Here is a 20,854-nt window from a genome sequence, read left to right as displayed (position 1 = left end):
ATTTTTTTTTTTTGTTTTTTATTTTTATTAAATTTGCAGAGATTTCAAACAAACTTCTTTCACGTTGTCATTATGGGGCATCGTTTGTAGAACTTTGAGGAAAATTATAAATTTTATTAATTTTGGCTTAAAGCTGTATCATAACAAAATGTGGAAAAAGTAAAGTGCTGTTCATTTTTTCTACATGCACTGTACATTCTTACATTGGTCTAAGCTGGACCAATATACCAAACATGAATCTAATCAGTTTTGGAATAAGGCTGTATCATAACAAAATGTGGAAAAAGTTAAGCGCTGTGAATACTTTCCCGATGCACTGTACATGCTTACATTGGTCCAAGCTGGACCAATGTACTGTATCTATGTAAAATGACCATACCTAAACTTCAGGTTTAACCACTTGCGGACTGCCTAACGCCGATTTACGTTGGCAGTCAGCCCCTCATAGGCAAAGCGACGTAGGTCTACGTCGCTAGCCTGTGAGGCTCTAGGGAGCGAGTGCGCACCACCGCCGGAGGCGCGCTCCCGCTTGCTCACGGACCCCCCCCCCCCCCCCGCACGTGTGCCCGGCGGACCCAATGTCCGCCGGACACTCGCGATTGTCCGTTACAGCGGGGGAAAGGCAGGCGGTTAATGTAAACAAAGCCGCCTGTCACTCTCCCCTGTGTAAGAATGGAGATTATACGGTTCTGCTATGTAGGACCGTTGATCTCTGTTCTTACACCAGTAGCCACATCCAATCACAGTTAGAAGCACGCCCCTAGGGACACACTTAACCCCTCCCTCTCAAAAAAAAGTTAACCCCTTCACTGCCAGTGTAATTTTTACAGTAACAGTGCATATGTATAGCACTGATTACTGTAGTAATGTCACTGGTAACCCCAAAAGTGTCAAAAATGTCAGTCAAGGGTCCGATCTGTCCGCAATTTGTTTGGGGATTTTCATATAAAAAAATGTGAAAAATATTGTTATTTTTGCAAAATTGCCGCTTTTTTTTGTTTATAGCGCATGATCAAAAAAATCGCACAGGTGATCAAATACCACCAAAAGAAAGCTCTGTTTGTGGGAAAAAAAGGATGTCAAATTCGTTTAGGTACAGCGTCACACGACCGCGCAATTGTCCGTTAAAGTAACGCAGTGCCGAATCTCAAAATAGGCCCTGGTCAGGAAGGGGGTAAAATCTTCCGGGGCTTAAGTGGTTAATTGTACATGTGGTATGGTAATGCAACAGCCAAGCTTTTAGCGTTTGGTAGGCACAGGTGAGCTTAATCATCTAGAATTGTAGGTAAATTATTGGTTTTACCACCTGCCATGGCAATTGCATAGATGTCTTCTGCTCCTAATTTATATTATAAACAATAAGGAAGGAGGAGTAAAACTCCCAATGTAACTGGAGTTTCTGATAAACAGGGGTGGGCTTACCAGTATCCAGTGATAACAATAACATTCGTTTGTATGGTGTTGTCATTGGTGGACAGCCCAATGACCTCATACTTTTTTCTGTCTTGACTCACTGTAACGTCACATATTTCCTCCATTTCTCCTAGAGGCTTTCAGATCCCCTGTGTTCAGGCACGGCACAGATAAGAATGGATTCAGCCTCGGCTTTAGTAAGAATCTGAGACAGGTATTTGGCGATGAGAAGAAATATTGGCTGCTGCCTATATTTACAAGGTATAATAAGATAGAATTAAGATTTAATCATGCACACATTGCTGTAATATTTCAATGTATAGATAAAGTACATTTTTAGTATAGAAGGGTAAGAACCGCTAAATGGATTTTCATTAATGTGTGAGTCCGCACTTGGGGAATTCCATTGTTACTGACACTGAAATAAGGAGATTTTCCAAAATTTACAGCTGTCAATGTAACATTAATAGAGGAGAAGTAACTCAAAGGGATTTCTCTTCCAGTAGCATCTGCTGGGTTAAAATTGAGGGTTCAATGGTTAGAAATCTCCTAACTTTGGGTTACTTCCCACGATTTCTCTGGGACAGGCAGTGAGGACAAGACAAAAACAAGAAGTCTTATAGAGGTTCTAAACCTTGCCCTCCCCTCTGTATTTACAACTAGAAAATATGTTTTTGGCCGGAGTTCATTTAGCACAATGATATTGTTGTTCTATGGTCTAAATTACATTTTTGTGATACCAAAAGGTGAAACTAAAAGAAGCCACACGGCCCGTTAGAACAAAGACTCGCCATATCTCACACAACCCAATAGTGCTGTTCAGAAGATGAATATTGTACCTTGTTTTCCAAGGAACCTAGTAAATGTTTTCGAGCATGAACTGTGCTAAAGAAAAATAAGATCCTTAAGACTCCTAAGTCTTAAAGTGGTTGTAAACCCTTACATATACCCAGTGAAGTGACTGGCCTCCCGCATAAGTTGTACCTGTGTATCTGCAGTCCCCTCTCCTCTACAGCCATTTAAAGTGCTATATATATGAAGCTTGCCTGAGAGTTCAGAAAAAGGGGGGAGGAGAGCTGAAGTTACACTCTGCAGAGCTCAGTGAGGAGAGCTCTGAGAGCTGATTGGAAGGAAGGGACACACCCTGTTCACAAAGCACACAGGATCAGAGCTGAAGCTGTCAATCTGCTGGAGATCCCTCCCCTGTCACCATTTTCCTCTTGGTGTCAAGAAAACTTTTTAGAAGTGATTCATATTGTTAGCAGAGGAACAAAGCAGCAGACACAAATGACACTCAGTGCTCTTAATTGAGTCAAGTACACACTATAGAGGGTTAGGCTTTGTTCATTATTTCATGTCAGAGGTATACAACCACTTTAAGGCTCCTTTTTTCTGGACAGAATGTAATGTAGCACCCATGTTTTTGTCTTATTGCCATCAGTCTCAGAGCAGACTGTGCCTCTGTACTCCTGTTAAGTCTAAGGTGGTAAAACCTATTCCTGTGGGAATAAAGGTACCTTCCTACTAGGTTTTTATATATTCAGACTGAGTGTGTAAACTCTAACAGTCTTTACTTGGTTCTGAGTTAGTAAACATTTATATTCACATGCATCATCATCATCATCATTTTTATATAGATCAGATAGGAGTAAATATATCATATATTACTAGTATATTTTTTGGGGGCTAACAGTTTTCTTTTGATTTGCAGTCTCGGTGATGGCTGCTCCTTCCCCACATGCCTGGTAAACCAAGATCCTGAGCAAGCATCAACGCCTACAGGAGTCAACATAGCAACAAAAAGGTAGTTGTCTGTAGCTTTAACAAGACATAAAGGGTTTGTTACCCTAAAAAAAAAAAAAAAAACAGGTCCTGTTCCCTTAAAGCATGTTATACAGCAGAGTGCTTGTGCCGTGTCATTTGGCCCCCTGTATAACCTAACAAACCTGGCTGATCCTACCTGGTTCTGCCTCCTCCCTGTACACTGACCACGGTATATCATGGCTGCTGAGCCCTGACACCGTGGTCAGTTTACATGCCTCCGTCATCCACAGCTCTCCTGTCCTCCTCTGTCTCCCTCTGTCCTCCTCACCCCCTCCTTGCTTTCTGCTCCTGTGTCATGTGCCCACCCCCTCCCCTCCTGCTGCTCAAATAACTTTTAAGATCTTATATAATCCTCTTTTTTCCTAATGATAGGTGCTCCTGTCACTGTGTTTTATAAAAAAATAGCTGGCTATACCTGATTTCAGAGCGCATCCCATCCCCTCTGTAATATAACAATAAGTGCCCCTGTGTCTGTGTTATAGAAATAATATGCACCTATGTATGTAGCTATATCAGAGCAGCTCCTGGTGATCACGTGACCGCTCGGCTCTCTCTCCTCTCTTCCCCTCCTCCCCGGCTGATGTCAGTGGCAGTGCTCAGCCCCGCCCACTGGAGCTGTCAGTCAGGCAGAGGAGAGAGCCAAGGACTCAGCTGAGCGCTGGAAGCCGCTGTGATTTAGGTGATTTAGGTGCAGATCGGCATTATTTTCTGTAACACAGGCACAGTGGCACTTATTGTTATATTACAGAGGGGATGGGATGATGTTATATCAGTGGCTTAACAATCACTTTAATTTGTCTTACTAGGGGATATCATCCCACCAGGGTGTTCTGGTTCTGCTCCAGGGCTGTTCAGTGCCTTCGAAAAGGCCCAGAGGGAGTCTACTAAAAGGGAATGCATAGAAAATGCTCAGATCACCTAAGAACTTTCTATTTAAGATCAATATTGTACTCCTTGGTAAATTGGATGTATTCAACCAAAGTGCGCATTGTAAAAATAAACTTCTCTTTCATACTTTTTGAAATTTGCAGATTTACCTCCCTGGCGGTATGATTGTTTCCGATTTTAGGTGCTGAAAGCGGTACCATTATTTTGCATCCCAAAAGCAGCCCAAACCAACTATTTACATATGATTTTTTTTTTACTGTGCGTCCTACTTTATAACATCTCGGGTATGATAAAGTTTGAAACACAAAATCATAAATTATAATATATAAATAACTATAAACAAGTTAAAGTATATACTGTATATATATCTATATATATATATATATATATATATATATATATATATATGTATATGTATGTATCTATCATGGGTATCCAACCTTTTGGCTTCTCTGGGCAACATTGAGTGTAGAGAAATTTTCTCGGGCCGCATATAAAATATATACTATAGTTAAGGTATACAGTATAAGTAATAAAATGCCACTGCACCCTTCCCGCTCCCCCCGCACTAATTTAACACAACTAGAGGACGCTCAAATGAAATTGAATCAGTATACAGAGGTTTTGCTTCTTCTGAGCGATAATAAAGGAACACTCTAACCACCATAACCACTTCAATGATTTGAAGTGGTCATGGTGGTAGGAGTCAGAAACTCTGCATATGCTCCGCCCCCCCCCCCACCCCCCAAGGCAGCCTCTGCCTACCGTTAGTTGGAAGCTGCTGTGACCGTGCCCTCGACCTGACTTCCTTCCTCCCCAGCAAAAAAAAAAAAATTGTCAGGTGGCAGTGGGCCGCATTGCCTGAGGCTCCGGGCCGCATGTGGCCCTCGGGCCGCAGGTTGGACATGCCTGATCTATATAGATATACGTGTATATCTATCTATATATATATATGTGTGTGTGTGTGTGTGTGTATATATATATATAATATATATATACAGTGGGGATCGAATGTTTGGGCACCCCAGGTAAAAATTTGTATTAATGTGCATAAAGAAGCCAAGGAAAGATGGAAAAATCTCCAAAAGGCATCAAATTACAGATTAGACATTCTTATAATATGTCAACAAAAGTTAGATTTTATTTCCATCATTGGCACTTTCAAAATTACAGAAAACCAAAAAATGGTGTCTGCAAAAGTTTGGGCACCCTGCAGAGTTAATATCTTGTACTGCCCCCTTTGGCAAGTATCACAGCTTGTAAACAGTTTTTGTAGCCAGCCAAGAGTCTTTCAATTCTTGTTTGAGGTATCTTTGCCCATTCTTCCTTACAAAAGTCTTCCAGTTCTTTGAGATTTCTGGGCTGTCTGTCATGCACTGCTCTTTTAAGGTCTATCCATAGATTTTCAATTATGTTGAGGTCAGGAGATTGTGAAGGCCATGGCAAAACCTTCAGTTTATGCCTCTTGATGTAATCCCCCGTGGATTTCAAGGTGTGTTTAGGATCATTATCCATTTGTAGAAGCCATCCTCTCTTTAACTTCAGCTGTTTCACAGATGGCATCCAGTTACCATCCAAAATTTGCTGAAATTTTAGTGAATCCATTTTTCCTTCTACTCTTGAGATGTTCCCTGTACCACTGGCTGCAATACAACCCCAAAGCATGATTGATCCACCCCCATGCTTAACAGTTGGACAGAGGTTCTTTTCATTCAATTCTGTGCCCCTTCTCCAAACGTACCTTTGCTCATTCCGGCCAAAAAGTTCAATTGTAACCTCATCCGTCCACAGAACTTGTTTCCAAAATGCATCAGGCTTGTCTATATGTTCATTTGCAAAGTTCAGATGGTGATTTTTGTGGTGAGGACGTAGAAGAGGTTTTGTTCTGATGACTCTTCCATGGAGACCATATTTGTACAAGTATCTCTTTATAGTGGAATAGTGTACCACAACTCCAGTGTCTGCCAGATCTTTCTGGAGGGATCGTGCAGTCAAACGTGGTTTTTGAATTGTTTTTCTCACAATCCTGCGAGCTGTTCTGTCTGATATTTTTCTTGGTCTTCCAGATCTTGCTTTAACTTCCACTGTTCCTGATGACTGCCATTTCTTAATTACATTCCGAACAGAGGATATTGACATCTGAAAACACTTTGCTATCTTCTTATAGCCTTCTCCAGCTTTGTGATCGTCAACTATTTTCAGTTTCAGTTTTCTAGACAACTGCTTAGAAGATCCCATGGTGCGGATTGTTGGGGCAAGGTCAGATGAGTCTGGGCATTTAAAACCTTTGAGATTGACATCACCTGGTCTTCCCAGATGATGATTGAGAACAATCCATGACACTGGCAGGCCTCAGCCTTGCAAAGGGAGCAGTGCATGCTATAAATTCTGCAGGGTGCCCAAACTTTTGCAGACGCCATTTTTTGTTTTCTGTAATTTTGAAAGTGTAAATGATGGAAATAAAATCTAACTTTTGTTGACTTATTATAATAATGTCTAATCCGTAATTTGATGCCTTTTGGAGATTTTTCCATCTTTCCTTGGCTTCTTTATGCACATTAATACAAATTTTTACCTGGGGTGCCCAAACATTCGATCCCCACTGTGTATATATATATATATATATATATATATATATAAAGTACAGTAAAACTGCAGGAAAGGCCTGGAGTGGGGGGCAAACTAATGTCAATTTATTTTATTTTGTAATGTTATCCAATAGGATTACAATATATCAGTGTGTTTGTGTGTTTTACTTTTCAAATTTGCCGCCGGTTCCACCCCCCTGTGAGCATCACGTCGCAGGAGACGGAAGCCGGGGCTCATAGAATCGGGCGGAAGATCGGGCCGCCGTATGCTGCAGGGACACATCGCGGGATCCCGAGGACAAGGTAAGTAACCTCTACCAGGATCCAGCGATGCTCCCTGGCAATACCCCGAGTGTGGCTCGGGGGTTACAGCTAATGGCACTAAAGTTCCACCCCGAGCCACACTCGGCAATACCGCTAAGGAGGTTAATGGTACCTGCTTCAATGTGGTCCAAGTACACTGTGCATGAATTTTGTGTATGTATAGGTGTTCATACAAATTGCTGGCATTCTGTAAGCTGCCCCAGTATGATGTTTCGGTATGGTATTTTATTATCAGTGTCAAGAATAGTACAAACAATAAGCCCGTGCAGGGGCTAAATTGGCAGTGCATAACTGCTGCCAATATAGTACAGGTTATGAAACATATCCAGCAAAAGAAAATAAAAAAAAACTGCAAAAGAGCTTCCTCTACCAGTGTATGTGCACCCCACATTTCCATGTAAATAAGTAGTCAAAGTAACACAATATTCATTGATCTCTCCAAAACCACCCCCACACTACACCAATAACCAGGCACCAACAGTAATAATTACACAATTTATCAGTCACCTACATATAAGCGCTGGAGTCATTCTGAAGCCACTTAGACCAGACTTCATCAAACTATTTTGGGCAACCCCTCTGACAATAGATATCTTTATGCATAGGTAGGGCTGTCTTACTTAGTTGTTGCCAGAACATGATCATTGGAGGGAAAGGTTTTTCCAAGTGAGGGTGAAGGCTTTCCTGGTATAAAATAATCGAATCCCCAGTAGAGTTTGTTCTGCCACCGTTGGAGCAAACTCTTCAACAAAGCTCAGCAAACTTATCCTTAGAGAGGGTGAAAACATCATACCAGAGACGTTGTTAATGGGACGGACCACTGAGTCCCAGTATTGAGTAACGTCCGGGCACGACCAAGGGTTGGCATTTTATTTGCTTACCTGTATGTTGCAAAAAAAAAACAATGGAAAGTTATTCTAACTAGTCAAAGGGTTTCAAAGAGCTGACATCAACTCAGTCAACTTGTCTAAGAAACTCCTTTCTCAGTCATTCACAGCAGATGAATCTTCTGTCTATAAAATACTCTAGTCTGTATTACTCCTTGTTGATTTTAAGGTATCTATGTTTAATGTTTGTTTCCTGTTTTGTACCAGTATTGAAAATCATCCCTTCCCAGCCAAACCTTTGCGTGAATCTCAGAGCCGTCTTCTGACTGACACCCAGTCCTGGACTGACAGCAACGGCAGCGATGAGAAGGGTAATTCAGGAAGATGTCCTATTGATTGAATTTGGTGTTCTGTTAATAAACACTATTACTATTGATTTATTTAGCTGCAGCATCTTCCAAAGCATGTACAAAATGAGAACATACTGCAGCAATAAAAATAACATTATAGCATACACATAAACAAATGATAAGAAGCCTGGCTGAAAGATCTCTAAAACAGGCTTCGCCCTAGCGGTTATTATCGATCCCAAGAGTTAATGGGATTATTAAATGGCCCATAAAATGGCAGAGGGTCAAATAGATGTCAATAAATGTCTGGGGGTTAATAGGTGGCCAATTAGAGTCAAATAATCTTTTGAGGTCCCCACCAGTTCCTTGTCCTGAAAGTAAGTTGGCTGGTTGCGAGACTATTATCCAGGGTTGGATGGTTAGCCGTCAGTGGCCTTGCGTTGTGTTTGTTATCTGTGTGTTGATACTTACCTCATTTACCAGTATGTTTTGTGTGCCTATGATGATTCACCCTTTTCTTTTTTAAGAAGGACATACATACATGTTCACTTCTCATACTGGGTGTACTGCCCCATCTCTGATGCTGTTAGAGAGCCGGTGAGTACACCCACCTAAGGCTAAATTCACTTTTTGTTTTGTTTTTTCCTAAATTCTAGCTTCCCTATGTACCAATATAGCTTTAATGTACACTACTGTATATTACCAAAACTATTTCCTGCCTTTACACACACATGAACTTTAATGGCATCCCAGTCTTAGTCCATTTTTCCAGAAGCGCATTAGTGAGGTCAGGCACTGATGTGGACGAGAAGACCTGGCTCACAGTCTCCGCACTAACTCATCCCAGAGGTGTTCTATCGGGTTGAAGTCAGGCCAGTCAAGTTCCTCCATTCCAAACTCGCTCATCCATGTCTTTATAGACCTTGCTTTGCGCACTGGTCCAAATCATTTAGTGGAGGGGGGATTATGGTGTGGTGTTGATTTCAGGGGTTGGGCTTGGCCCCTTAGTTCCAGTGAAGGGAACTCTTAAGGCGTCTGCATACCAATACATTTTGGATAAATTTCATGCTCTCAACGTTGTGGAAATAGTTTGGGGATGGCCCTTCCTGTTCCAACATGACCGCACACCAGTGTACAAAGCAAGGTTCATAAAGATATGGATGAGCGAGTTTGGGGTAAAGGAATTTGACTGGCCTGCACAGAGTGATAACCTCGAACTGATAGAACACCATTGGGATGAATTAGACCAGAGACTGTGAGCCAGGCCTTCTCCTCTACATCAGTGACTGAACTAACAAATGTGCTTCTGGAAGAATGGTCAAACATTCCCATAGACACACTCCTAAACCTTGTGGACAGCCTTCCCAGAAGAATTGAAGCTGTTATAGCTGCAAAGGGTGGGCCAACTCAATATTGAACCCTACGGACTAAGACTGGAATGCCATTAAAGTTCATGTGCATGTAAAGGCAGGTGTCCCAATACTTTTGGTAATATAGTGTAGCTCTTTTGCAGAAAAGAAAAAGCTTTCTTTTTGTCCTAGATAATGATTTACCTCAGTATCCAGTTTGTTGTATAAAAAAAACTTCTCCATTGCTTCCTGGATGGCCGTTAGGTTGGGTAAACTGTTAAGACACAGTAAGGAGTTCACCAGCTGACCTCATTAACACACAGCCTGCACCTACCTTCCCCTTCCTGGAGATCACTCCCACCCACCTCTGCAGGTTCATGCTTTTCTAATGCAATCAGCAATCATCATTCTCACTGAATACACAGCCATTGCTTCTTTCTACCTTTCTTTCAACCTGCAGAGATCATTCATTTGGCAGAGTGGGCAGGAGCTGAGTGATCAGATAACAGCCTATGTGGAGCAGAGCTGTAATACTGAGAACAGGAGAAGTGTGTCTCTGGAAGTCTGTAAAGCTTGCCATACACTATACAATCACCTTTAGACCTACCATCAGGGGCCGCTATTAGAAATCATGGGGCCCCATACAGCCCACGTGACAGGGCCCCCTTCAACCAAAACCTTTACCCCACCCATGGCCCCGCCCTGACCCCAACTCAAAACAAAATGCAAGTTTGTTGCCATTTATATATGCGTGTGGAGCCAACGTGTGCGCATAAGCACAAAGTAGTGGGGGGCAGTTTGCATTTCTTTTAAATTGTATTTTATTACAAAGAAAAAAATCTTACACTGTATCTTTACATTGTTTTCTGTTTTTTTTTGCTTTCACAAGGGATGAACAACATCCCTTGCAATAGCATGAGCCATGACATATCCTCTTTATGGAGATATCCCAAAGGTGCTCTATTGGATTGAGATCTGGTGACTGTGGAGGCCATTGGAGTGCAGTGAACTCATTGTCACGTTCAATAAATCAGTTTGAAATGATTTGAGCTTTGTGACATGGTGCATTATCCTGCTGGAAGGAGCCATCAGAAGATGGGTACACTGTAGTCATTAAAGGGATGGACATGGTCAGTAACAATACTCGGGTAGGCCGCAGGGTTTAAACAATGCTCAATTGGTACTAAGGGGCCAAAAGTGTGCTAAAATAATATCCCCCACACCATTACACCACCACCAGCAGCCTGAACCATTGATACAAGGCAGGATGGATCCATGCTTTCATGCTTACGCCAAAGTCTGACCCTACCATCTGAATGTCACAGCTGAAATTGAAACTCATTAGACAAGTCAAGGTTTTTCCAATCCCCAATTGTCCAATTTTGGTGAGCCTGTGTGGATTGTAGCCTCAGTTTCCTGTTCTTCGCTGACCGGAGTGGCTCCCGATGTGGTCTTCTGCTGCTGTAGCCCATCTGCTTCAGGGTTCGATGTGTTGTGTGTTAAGAGATGGTATTCAGCATACCTTGGTGATTAGTGGTTATTTGAGTTAATGTTGCCTTTCTATTATCTAAAACCGGTCTGCCCATTCACCTCTGAGCTCTGACATCAACAAGACATTTTCCTCGACTCAACTGGCACTCACTGGATATTTTCTCTTTTTCAGACCATTCTCTGTAAACCGAAGAGATGGTTGTGTGTGAAAATCCTAGAACAGCAGTTTTTAAAATACTCAAACAAGCCCGTCTGGCACCAACAACCATGCCACATTTAAAGTCACTTACATCCCCTTTCTTCCCCATTCTGATGCTTGGTTTGAACTTCAGCAAGTTGTCTTCACCACGTCTAGATGCCTAAATTGAATGATTTGCTGCCATGTGATTGGCTGATTAGCAATTTGTGTTACCAAGCAATTGAACAGGTATACCTAATAAAGTGGCCGGTGAGTGTAGTTCCCTCCTGTTATATTCACGTTTAAAAGCCTAGTTTGCGTGATATGACCTGCAGGACCAGATTAACGGACTTTCCCCTTTAAAGTGCTTGTAAAGTCCACTTTGTGATTTTTACCTACAGGGAAGCTTACATTAAAGCTTCCCTGTAGGCAAAAATGAATATCTCCTAAACGTGCGGCCATCTCAGTAGGTGCACTTGGTGCTCCCTGTTATGTTTGGCATCTGGATGCAGCTTTAAATATGAATTTTACGTTTTTTAATACATACTACACGACATGAGACCTCCGGCGTGGCTCCATGTGGTGAGCACTTTCCTTCCAGACAGTCTTTTGAGTGCTTAGTGGGATCTTCCTGTGGTGTCCTGTCGAGTACTAAAGGATCTGAGTGGTCGTGTGTGAGAGGCCGGGAAGCTTTTTGTCATTTATGCGCGGTTTGCGGCTCCTTCGTGGCAGTATAGGAGCTGGTGAGTGCGGCAATAGCACTGTGCTGTCATTTGGATAACGGTGGAAGCTTATTGGCACCAATGGACACTATTTTACATTTTCTTGTGACTTTATTTATTCGCACTATTGCAGCTTTTGTTTTTTACTTGCCTTATATTGTTTTTATGTTCTCATAGTGGATAAGTATTGGATAAATGCTATTTATTTTATAAGTGCTTCACATATAATTTTAGTACTTTATGTGTGTTCCAGCACCCACAACTGATGCAGTAAGCAGAAAGAGTGCAGATTTTAATTGGTATGCTCCTACTGCCCTCTAGTTGACTGTTTATGTATCAGGGTGCTTAACCCTCATATTGTTAAAAAGTGATGTTTATTACAGTGCAGAGGTCTCTGATGTAAAAGGGTCTCTGATAGCGGCCCTGACGTAAGGAAGGGGGGGGGGACTCCTAAGGTGGACTCTGATGGGGACCCTGATGTAAGGGGGGACTCCTAATGAGAACGCTGATGAAAAGGAGGCTCTGATAGGGACCCTAATGTAAGGGGGACTCCTAAGGTGGACTCTGATGTAAGAGAGGCTCTAATAAGGACCCTAATGTAAGGGGAGGTCTCCTAAGGTGGACTCCAGACTTGTATAAAGTACTCAAAATTTCTACTTGAGTAAAAGTACAAGTGCTCGATCAAAAAGTGACTTGAGTAGAAGTGCTCGCAGAAAAAGTTACTTAAGTAGAAGTACTAAAGTATTCAACATTTTTTTTACTTAAGTATTGCAAGTAGTTTTTTCAAAAAATTTGCTACTTAAGTACTAAAAGTAAAAAGTACCAGTAGTTTTGAAAAAAAAATTCTACTCAAGTACTGAAAGTAAAAGTACAAGTACTGTGTTATGTAGTTATTAAAGAAAGAAGTCAAAAGTTTGAACATCATATTGTTTTTTATTATTTCAAATGATTTATTCAAATGATTAACCTGTGTTTGTTAGTAGTTTCTTGATGCACTTTAAGCGCTGTAGCACCATTTATTTGTTTGTTTCATATTTTCTTTTTATTGGAAAGATTTGGTATAGCAGCTTTTATTATACACAGCCTTTATTTTCGTATGCGCTGATTTACAAATGACGTTATACACATTTTTTTGAGCTTTATGCAACCTGCCATCTACTGTTCTGGCAGTAGTAATTTTTATAATTGTAACGAGTAACTATGCAGCACAAAAAAAAGAATACTTGAGTAGAAGTATCGAAATCATCGAAAAAATGTAGTGAAGTAAAAGTAGAAGTAGGAGAAAAAAATTCTACTCTAGGAAAGTACAGATACCGCATTTCGGTACTTAAGTACAGTACTTAAGTAGTTCTACTTCGTTACTATACATCTCTGGTGGACTCTGATGTAAGGGAGGCTCTAATAAGGACCCTAATGCAAGGGGAGGTCTCCTAATGTGGACTCTGATGTAAAGGGGGGGCTGACTCCTATGGTGGACTATGCTGTAAGGGGGACTCTGATTTAGGGGGGGGGGGGCTTTGCTTTGTTTTTTTTTAAATGCTTTCTCTTTTGTTCCAAATCATATCAATATGCTGATTCCAAAAAATTCCAAGTAAAATCATTTATTTATTGATTTATAAAAGTGATTTTTTTTTTTTTGGTCAGTGAATATTTAAAAAAATATACAGTGTGGCCCTCATACTGAAAAGTTTGGAGACTCCTAATTTAGCAGAATGCCTGTTTATTGGATAACATTAGTAATGTTGTCACTTGGTATCTGGCATGTAAGCATAAGGCCCCTTTCACACGGGCTTTCCACCCGGCAGACTCCGTTTTGCTCAGCGGGGATCAATCCGCTGATCCCCGCCAAGCAGGCGGATGACAGCTTAGTCCCCGCTTACTTTGCAGAGACAGAGCTGTCAGATCCCTGCTCTCTGCTATGGGAGATAGGAGGAAAACGGACCGCCTATCCATTTTCATCCGATTCTATCCAATCCGATCCTCCAGACGGATGGAAAATAGCGTTTCCATCCGTCAGGATTTCACGGACAGGAGGGGAGAGCAGCGGGAGCCAGCAGACATGTCACCACTGACATCCGCTGCTCCATAGGGATACATGGAGCATGTGATCAGGTCCGCCTGAAAAACTGACAGGCGGACCTGATCAGAAAGCCCGTGTGAAAGGGGCCTAAAAGTTGTCTGGAATCCTCAAATGTTTACCAGGTGATTAGGAATCCCTGTAACTGGGTGGGATGGAATTGTAAAATAGGATTTGGTTGGTGTGTGCACATCAATACATTTTTGTACCTCTACGTTTTTGGAAAGGGTCAGGAAACTTTTTATACTTTTTTTTTTTGCTTTTTTTGGTTCAATAGACTTCAATTGAGAAGCTGCAGAAAAGCATGTAGTGCGTTTTTACCACGATTTGCTGTGATTTGCATTTCACGTTTTTTTAATCTGGCCAAGAACAAATTTGCCAATATAAAAAATCATTTAAAAAAATGCAAATTGCAGCAAAATCACAGTAAAAACCCAGCAAAAAGCACAGCATAAAGCACTGCAGAAATGCTTAAAAGTAAACTGCATAGGTATGAAGAGAGCCTAAGTTGGCATCCCTGGTGTACAGCTAGCTGCCTCGCTCTAGAAAGCCCTCTTGTTGCTGAACAGTGCATAATTGGAGCACGTAAAAATGTAAATGTAAAAAAACAAAAGTTTCTTACTTAAACATTGCAGGGTTTTCTGTAGAACATTAGGTATTCATGGTTGATTTTACTTGGTGCCTAGAGATTGTATATAGACAATACTATAATCTGGAAAGTATTCATAGTGCTTCACTTTTTCCACATTTTGTTATGTTACAGCCTTATTCCAAAATTAATTAAATGTATTATTTCTCCATCGTTCATTGACAGACACAGCTCCATATTCTTCTTAATCATTGGGTTATGCTGCCCCCTACAGGAGTAAGACACTAGGCAGGAAAAATCTTTACCACGCCTATGGGGCAGTCCCTGAGGGCATACACCCACTCACTCTGCTATAGGATCCAGTTTGTTTCTGCCTAGTCAGGAGTAAGGACCTTGTTACCTGCTGGGACTTCCGTCTTAGCAAGTTTTTTTTTATGTACAAACGGAACATTTGCTTTAAATGTTACTCTTTTAGCTAGCTATGTTCCTGAGAGAACTACAAGCAATAGCCGGACTGGATATTCTAGACCCTCAAGGTCTCCCAGTCTGGCCATCGAGCGTGTGCAGGTCACAGCTCCGTGCTAGGCCTTGCCACGACAGAGCCCCAATGGACAGGGGTGGCCCGTGAGTGAAAAACCTCGCCGGCACACACACTACCTGGTGCGGCCTGAGTCGCAGCATACCCCTTGGCTGTCAGCACCTCCACCGTGGGTGGAGAGGTAGTCTGTCCGGAGAGGCTCCCACCCGAATGTCGTGGTATTGTGAGTAGTGTCCCCCCATGTCTCTTGCGGTCTCAGGGCAGATGTGGGCCCCTCCCCGGGACGTTTGGACCCTCGGGTACGCCCCATTCCCCATGGCTCTTCTGTATGTGCCAGGCTCAACCAGGGTCAACCTTCCCACTAGTCATAGGGGGTCCCTACCTCAGTCGGCGATGAGGGTCCTTGGGGAAGTCGCGCCGATGCCGCTATTGCGTGATCCGCTGGGGGGGTTAATCCTGGTGGGGGTCCCTGACAGGGTTCCCCCGATGCCAAAAATTTGCTGGACCCCTCAGGGAATCCTAGAGACCGCATGGCATGCTGTGGATACCGCCATTTTCTTACAGATCGTTCAGCAGCCATTTTTTAGAAGTCCTCATTGAAATGCATGGGCATCCATTTTGTTGTGGTATCCCCATTAAAATGCATTGGGCAGCCATTTTCTCGGAGTCCGTGAAGTGCTGACTAAGGTAATTCCTCTTCCTGTAAGGATCGTTTCTGCACATTTCAAACCGACTCTGTTATCCTTGATATCGGGCAGTGGTGAGTCTATTGGGGTCCCTGTAGGTTGCTTTCTCACCCTGCTATTTGCAGTACTTAGTAACTAGAACTTGTAATACCACTGGTGCAGCGGTGTGGGGCTGTTTTTGCGCTGTCAGGGTCCACATGGAGCCCCAGGAGCAAGCTTTACCTGCCGATCCCCTCCTTGGGATTGCGGGGACCTCACAACCCCTGTCTGCTTTAACGACGGTTTTGGAAAACCTGGTGTCAAAAGTGGACTTGGTCTTAACCACTTAAGCCCCGGAGGATTTGGCTGCTTAACGACCAGGGGGTATTTTGCGATTCGGCACTGCGTGACTTTAATGGACAATTGCGCGGTCGTGCGACGCTGTACCTAAACGAATTTGACGTCCTTTTTTTCCCACAAACAGAGCTTTCTTTTGGTGATATTTGATCACCTGTGCGATTTTCTGATCATGTGCTATAAACAAAAAAAGAGCGTCAATTTTGCAAAAATAACAATATTTTTCACATTTTTTTATATGAAATTCCCCCCAAAAAAAAAGTAAAACTCAAAATTTTTTAACATTTTCGGCCAATTTGTTTTATGCTACCTATGTTTGGTAAAAAAATCGCAAAAAGCGTATTTTGATTGGTTTGCGCAAAAGTTATTGCGTTTACTAACAAAGGGAAAGATTTTTGTCATTTTTGTTGTTTTTTTTTTAACGCGTAATGGCGGCGATCAGCGATTTTTTTTTGCGGTACTGCGACATTGCGGCAGACAGATCGGACCCTTGACTGACATTTTTGACGCTTTTGGGGTTATCAGTGAAATTTCTACAGTAATCAGTGCTATATATATGCACTGTTACTGTAAAAATACACTGGCAGTGAAGGGGTTAACTTTATTTGAGAGGGAGGGCTGTGTGTGTCCCTAGGGGCGTGATTCTAACTGTGATTGGCTGTCTGTTGAGCTGTAGTTACACTGATCAACGGTCCTACATAGTAGAACCATATGATCGGTGTCTCTACAAAGGGGAGAATGACAGGCAGCTTGTTTACACAAGCTGCCTGATTTTCTCCCTCTCCCCTGCCGATCACAGAGTGAGCGGCGGACATCGGGTCCGCCGGTCACACGCGGGGGGTCCGTGACTGCGTGGGAGCGCGCCGCCGGCGGCGGCGCGCGGGAGCTCCCCAGAGCCTCACAGGCTAGTGATGTTTATTTACGTCACTTTGCCTGTGAGGGGCTGACCGCCGCAGTAAATCTACTTGCGGCGGTCGGCAAGTGGTTAAAGAAGACAACTAGTAAAAAGCAACCAATGCCCTCTCCTGCCTCTCCTGTATCCTCGGATTCTGCCACTACCTGTGTGGAGAAGGCCTCCAGGTTGCCATATTTCAGTGAATTTTTGAGAATATGACAGTGCTGCAGACTGAAAAGCAAAGGTCATTTTGTAATGACAATAAATTAAAATATGACTTGGGTGATAATTGTGTATGCTCTATTTTTCCTGAAAGTGGAGTTACCCTTAAGCGTCAAGAGATGCTTGAGAGGGGATATGATATCAATGTACAAATACCGTACTGGTGACCTTAGCATGGGGAACAAACTTTTCAGAGAAAGGGAATTCAATAAGACATGTGGCCACTCACTAAAACTAGAAGAAAAATAGTTTAACCTTAAACTGCGTAAGGGGTTCTTTACTATCAGAGCGTTAAGGATGTGGAATTCTCTTCCACAAGCAGTGGGCACCTTAGAGACCACAACATACAGGGGTATACAATGTACGGTTAACAGCAAACACACACACACATCATAGGTTGAACTCGATGGACTGATGTCTTTTTTTAACCTCACAAACTATGTAACTATGTAACCCTTTAAACAAACCATCACTGGCCTCCAGCTGGAGCTACTTCATCCTCCAAGTTTACAGCAGATGCGCTAATTTGCTTTTAGCCTTGTATACACAATGAGAATATCGGACGAATGATCGTGTTTTTTTTTTGTTTGTTTTTTTTGCATGCTGGTCTTATTCTGAAAATGAATAGATTACTAAAGTCATAAAAATTCTCATATGACAGAATACAACATCGGAGGTGATGTATTGTATTGTAGTCTCTAGTTTCTGAGCATGTGCGGTCTTGATCCTCCTATTTGTTTTCCAGTGAATACTGTACTGTCTAAATGAAAAAATCATGCATTCTGGTACTGTACAAGGAAAGTTTTCCTGTTTGTTCCTTCCGTTAGTTTCGCACGAACTATCGTGATTGGCTCTCGAAAGCTGTGCACAAACAATCAGAATATTGTACGATCGCTTCAAAAGCATTATTATTCCTCCAATTTTCTCATGGTGTGTACTAGATGTAAGTCTCAGCAGCTCAGCTCCCTCTGTTCCTGTGTTGTGTTTTCATTAAAGATTAAATCTAGATGAGTCACTGTTGGGGGGAGGAGCATGGAAGAAAGGGTTACGTCTTATGAAAACGCAAACTTGAGACACGTTGTGTTGCTTTTGTAATTTTGAACTTGGGTAAGGGTTTGAACCTCTGTTTGCTATGTGTTACTTATGGTCCTTCAGAGCAGCAAACCTCGAGCCTTCTCTTGGTTACGAAGAATGTTCTTCTACATCTTTCTGTGTCTGTATTAAGTTCCTCACTTCTGTATCAAGTTGAATGATACATACACTATATTACCAAAAGTTTTGGGACGCCTGCCTTTACACGCACATAAACTTTAATGGCATCCCAGTCTTAGTCCATAGGGTTCAGTATTGAGTTGGCCCACCCTTTGCAGCTATAACAGCTTCAACTCTTCTGGGAAGGATGTCCACAAGGTTTAGGAGTGTGTCTATGGGAATGTTTGACCATTTTTCCAGAAGCGCATTTGTGAGGTCAGGCACTAATATGGACGAGAAGGACTGGCTCGCAGTCTCCACTTTAATTCATACCAAAGCTGTTCTATCGGGTTGAGGTCAGGACTCTGTGCAGACCAGTCAAGTTTCTCCACCCCAAACTCACTCATCCATGTCTTTATGGACCCTGCTTTGTGCGCCGGTCCAAATCATTTGGTGGAGGGGGTGGGGTTATTTTCCAGGGGTTGGGCTTGGTCCCTTAGTTCCAGTGAAGGGAACTCTTAAAGCATCAGCATACCAAGACATTTTGGAAAAGTTCATGCTCCCAACTTTGTGGGAACAGTTCAGGGTTGGCCCCATCCTATTCCAACATGACTGCGTACCAGCGCACAAACAAGGTCCATAAAGACATGGATGAGCGAGTTTGGGGTGGAGGAACTTGACTGGCCTGCACAGAGTTCTGACAAAAACCAGATAGAACACCTTTGGGATGAATTAGAGCGGAGACTGCGAGCTAGGCCTTCTTGTTCAACTTCAGTGCCTGACCTCACAAATGTGCTTCTGGAAGAATGGTTAAACATTCCCATAGACACACTCCTAAACCTTGTGGACAGCCTTCCCAGAAGAGTTGAAGCTGATACAGCTGCAAAGGGTGGGCCAACTCAATTTTGAACTCTTCAGACTAATGCCCTTTACACACGCGCCGATAGTTGGCCGTGATTTTCGGCTTGTTAGTATGATGCTTTCGACAACCGACTCCGACTTTTCGGCCGAATAAAATCTGGTGTGCAGGCTATAAAATTTTTGTTGGCCGTCAACACAACGGCCGATTTTCGGTCAGTCAGTACAGATTTCGGCAGACAAAAATCTGATGAGCAAGACTGGGCATGCTCAGAGAAGAAAAAACACACGGAAAGTAAACCATCACATGACATCACTTCTGAAGTAGATTTTTGTTGGCCGAGAAAATTTGTGTGCAGTCTAGGCACATTCCAACCAACAAAACACAACTTGGACAAAAGACGGACGATCGGTCGGCCGATAATCGCTGCGTGTGTACGAGGCATAAGACTGGGATGCCATTAAAGTTCATGTTCATAAAAGTTTATGTGCATGTGATGGCAGACATCCCAATACTTTTGGTAATACAGTGTATAATTAAAAGTCTTGCTTTGTTTCCTCTAATGCCCTTGTCTCTGATCTCGGGATACAAGTCCTGTGATGTAGCAGCAAGGTGTTGTCACTGCATACCTTGTCAAAGATTTAGTGCAATGCTGTACTAGCTGCAGTTGCTTGAAAACATTAATAGTGGAATTGATTACATTGATGACATGCACGATGGATGTCAATTGAATAAAACATTAAGCCCAGACAGTACGGTTATGTATTTTGTGTCTAGCCAGATGATGGTAAGCTATGACCTTGATGTCCTAGCAGCAGATCATTTCATTGTATAGCAATAACACTACAAAAAATAATGTGTCTGGGGTCTCACACGCTGTGTAATAATAGACCTCTAGAACAGCCTGTTACGGGCTTTTAGCTTCATGCAAATGAATTAATGTGGAATGCACTTAGCTGCTTTACCTTAGGGGAAAACATAAGAAAATTACAGGTTTCTTTTAAAAGGTAGTAAATATGTTTCAGCATAACATAATATGTATAATTATAAAATTGAGTACAGTTTATTTTAATTCTGTTTTATAGGTCACTTACCAAAAAATAGATAATAAAATTAATTTAAAAGGCACATTTCATTGGCCATGCAGCCATTCCCCACTCCTTTTTTAACGGATGTGTCTTCCTCCAAAATTGAAGGACTACAAGTCCCAGCATGAACCCCTGAGATCTCACGAGAGGGAGGGTGGGTGAGGGAGAGAGAGAGGGGGGTGGGTGAAGGAGGGAGAGGGGGGTGGGTGAGGGAGGGAGGGGATGAAAGAGAGAGAGGGGTTGGGTGAGGGAGGGAGAGAGAGAGAGGGGCTGGGTGAGAGAGGGAAAGAGAGAGGGGGGTGAGAGAGGGGGGATGAGAGAGAGAGAGAGGGGGTGAGAGAGAGAGAGGGAGGAATCAAAGAGAGAGAGAGGGGGGATGAGAGAGAGGGGGGATGAGAGAGTGGGGGGACGAGAGAGAG

At 42.6% G+C, this 20,854-nt stretch overlaps 1 protein-coding gene across 2 annotated transcripts in view; it reads left to right on the top strand.

Moving 5' to 3' along the window:
• ZDHHC2 (zDHHC palmitoyltransferase 2) overlaps positions 1-20,854 on the top strand; it is a 172,902-nt gene that overhangs the window by 137,885 nt on the left and 14,163 nt on the right. For both annotated transcript variants that reach the window (XM_082243043.1, XM_082243044.1), the window contains 3 exons: positions 1,548-1,674; positions 3,125-3,217; positions 8,132-8,235. In XM_082243043.1, coding sequence (XP_082099169.1) covers positions 1,548-1,674; positions 3,125-3,217; positions 8,132-8,235 — 324 coding nt within the window. The remainder of the gene's footprint in view (positions 1-1,547; positions 1,675-3,124; positions 3,218-8,131; positions 8,236-20,854) is intronic.

Source organism: Pelophylax lessonae, assembly GCF_965119305.1.
Source record: "Pelophylax lessonae genome assembly, chromosome: 1".
Classification (NCBI taxonomy): Eukaryota; Metazoa; Chordata; class Amphibia; order Anura; family Ranidae; genus Pelophylax; species Pelophylax lessonae.
This window is presented reverse-complemented; position numbering and strand designations above follow the sequence as displayed.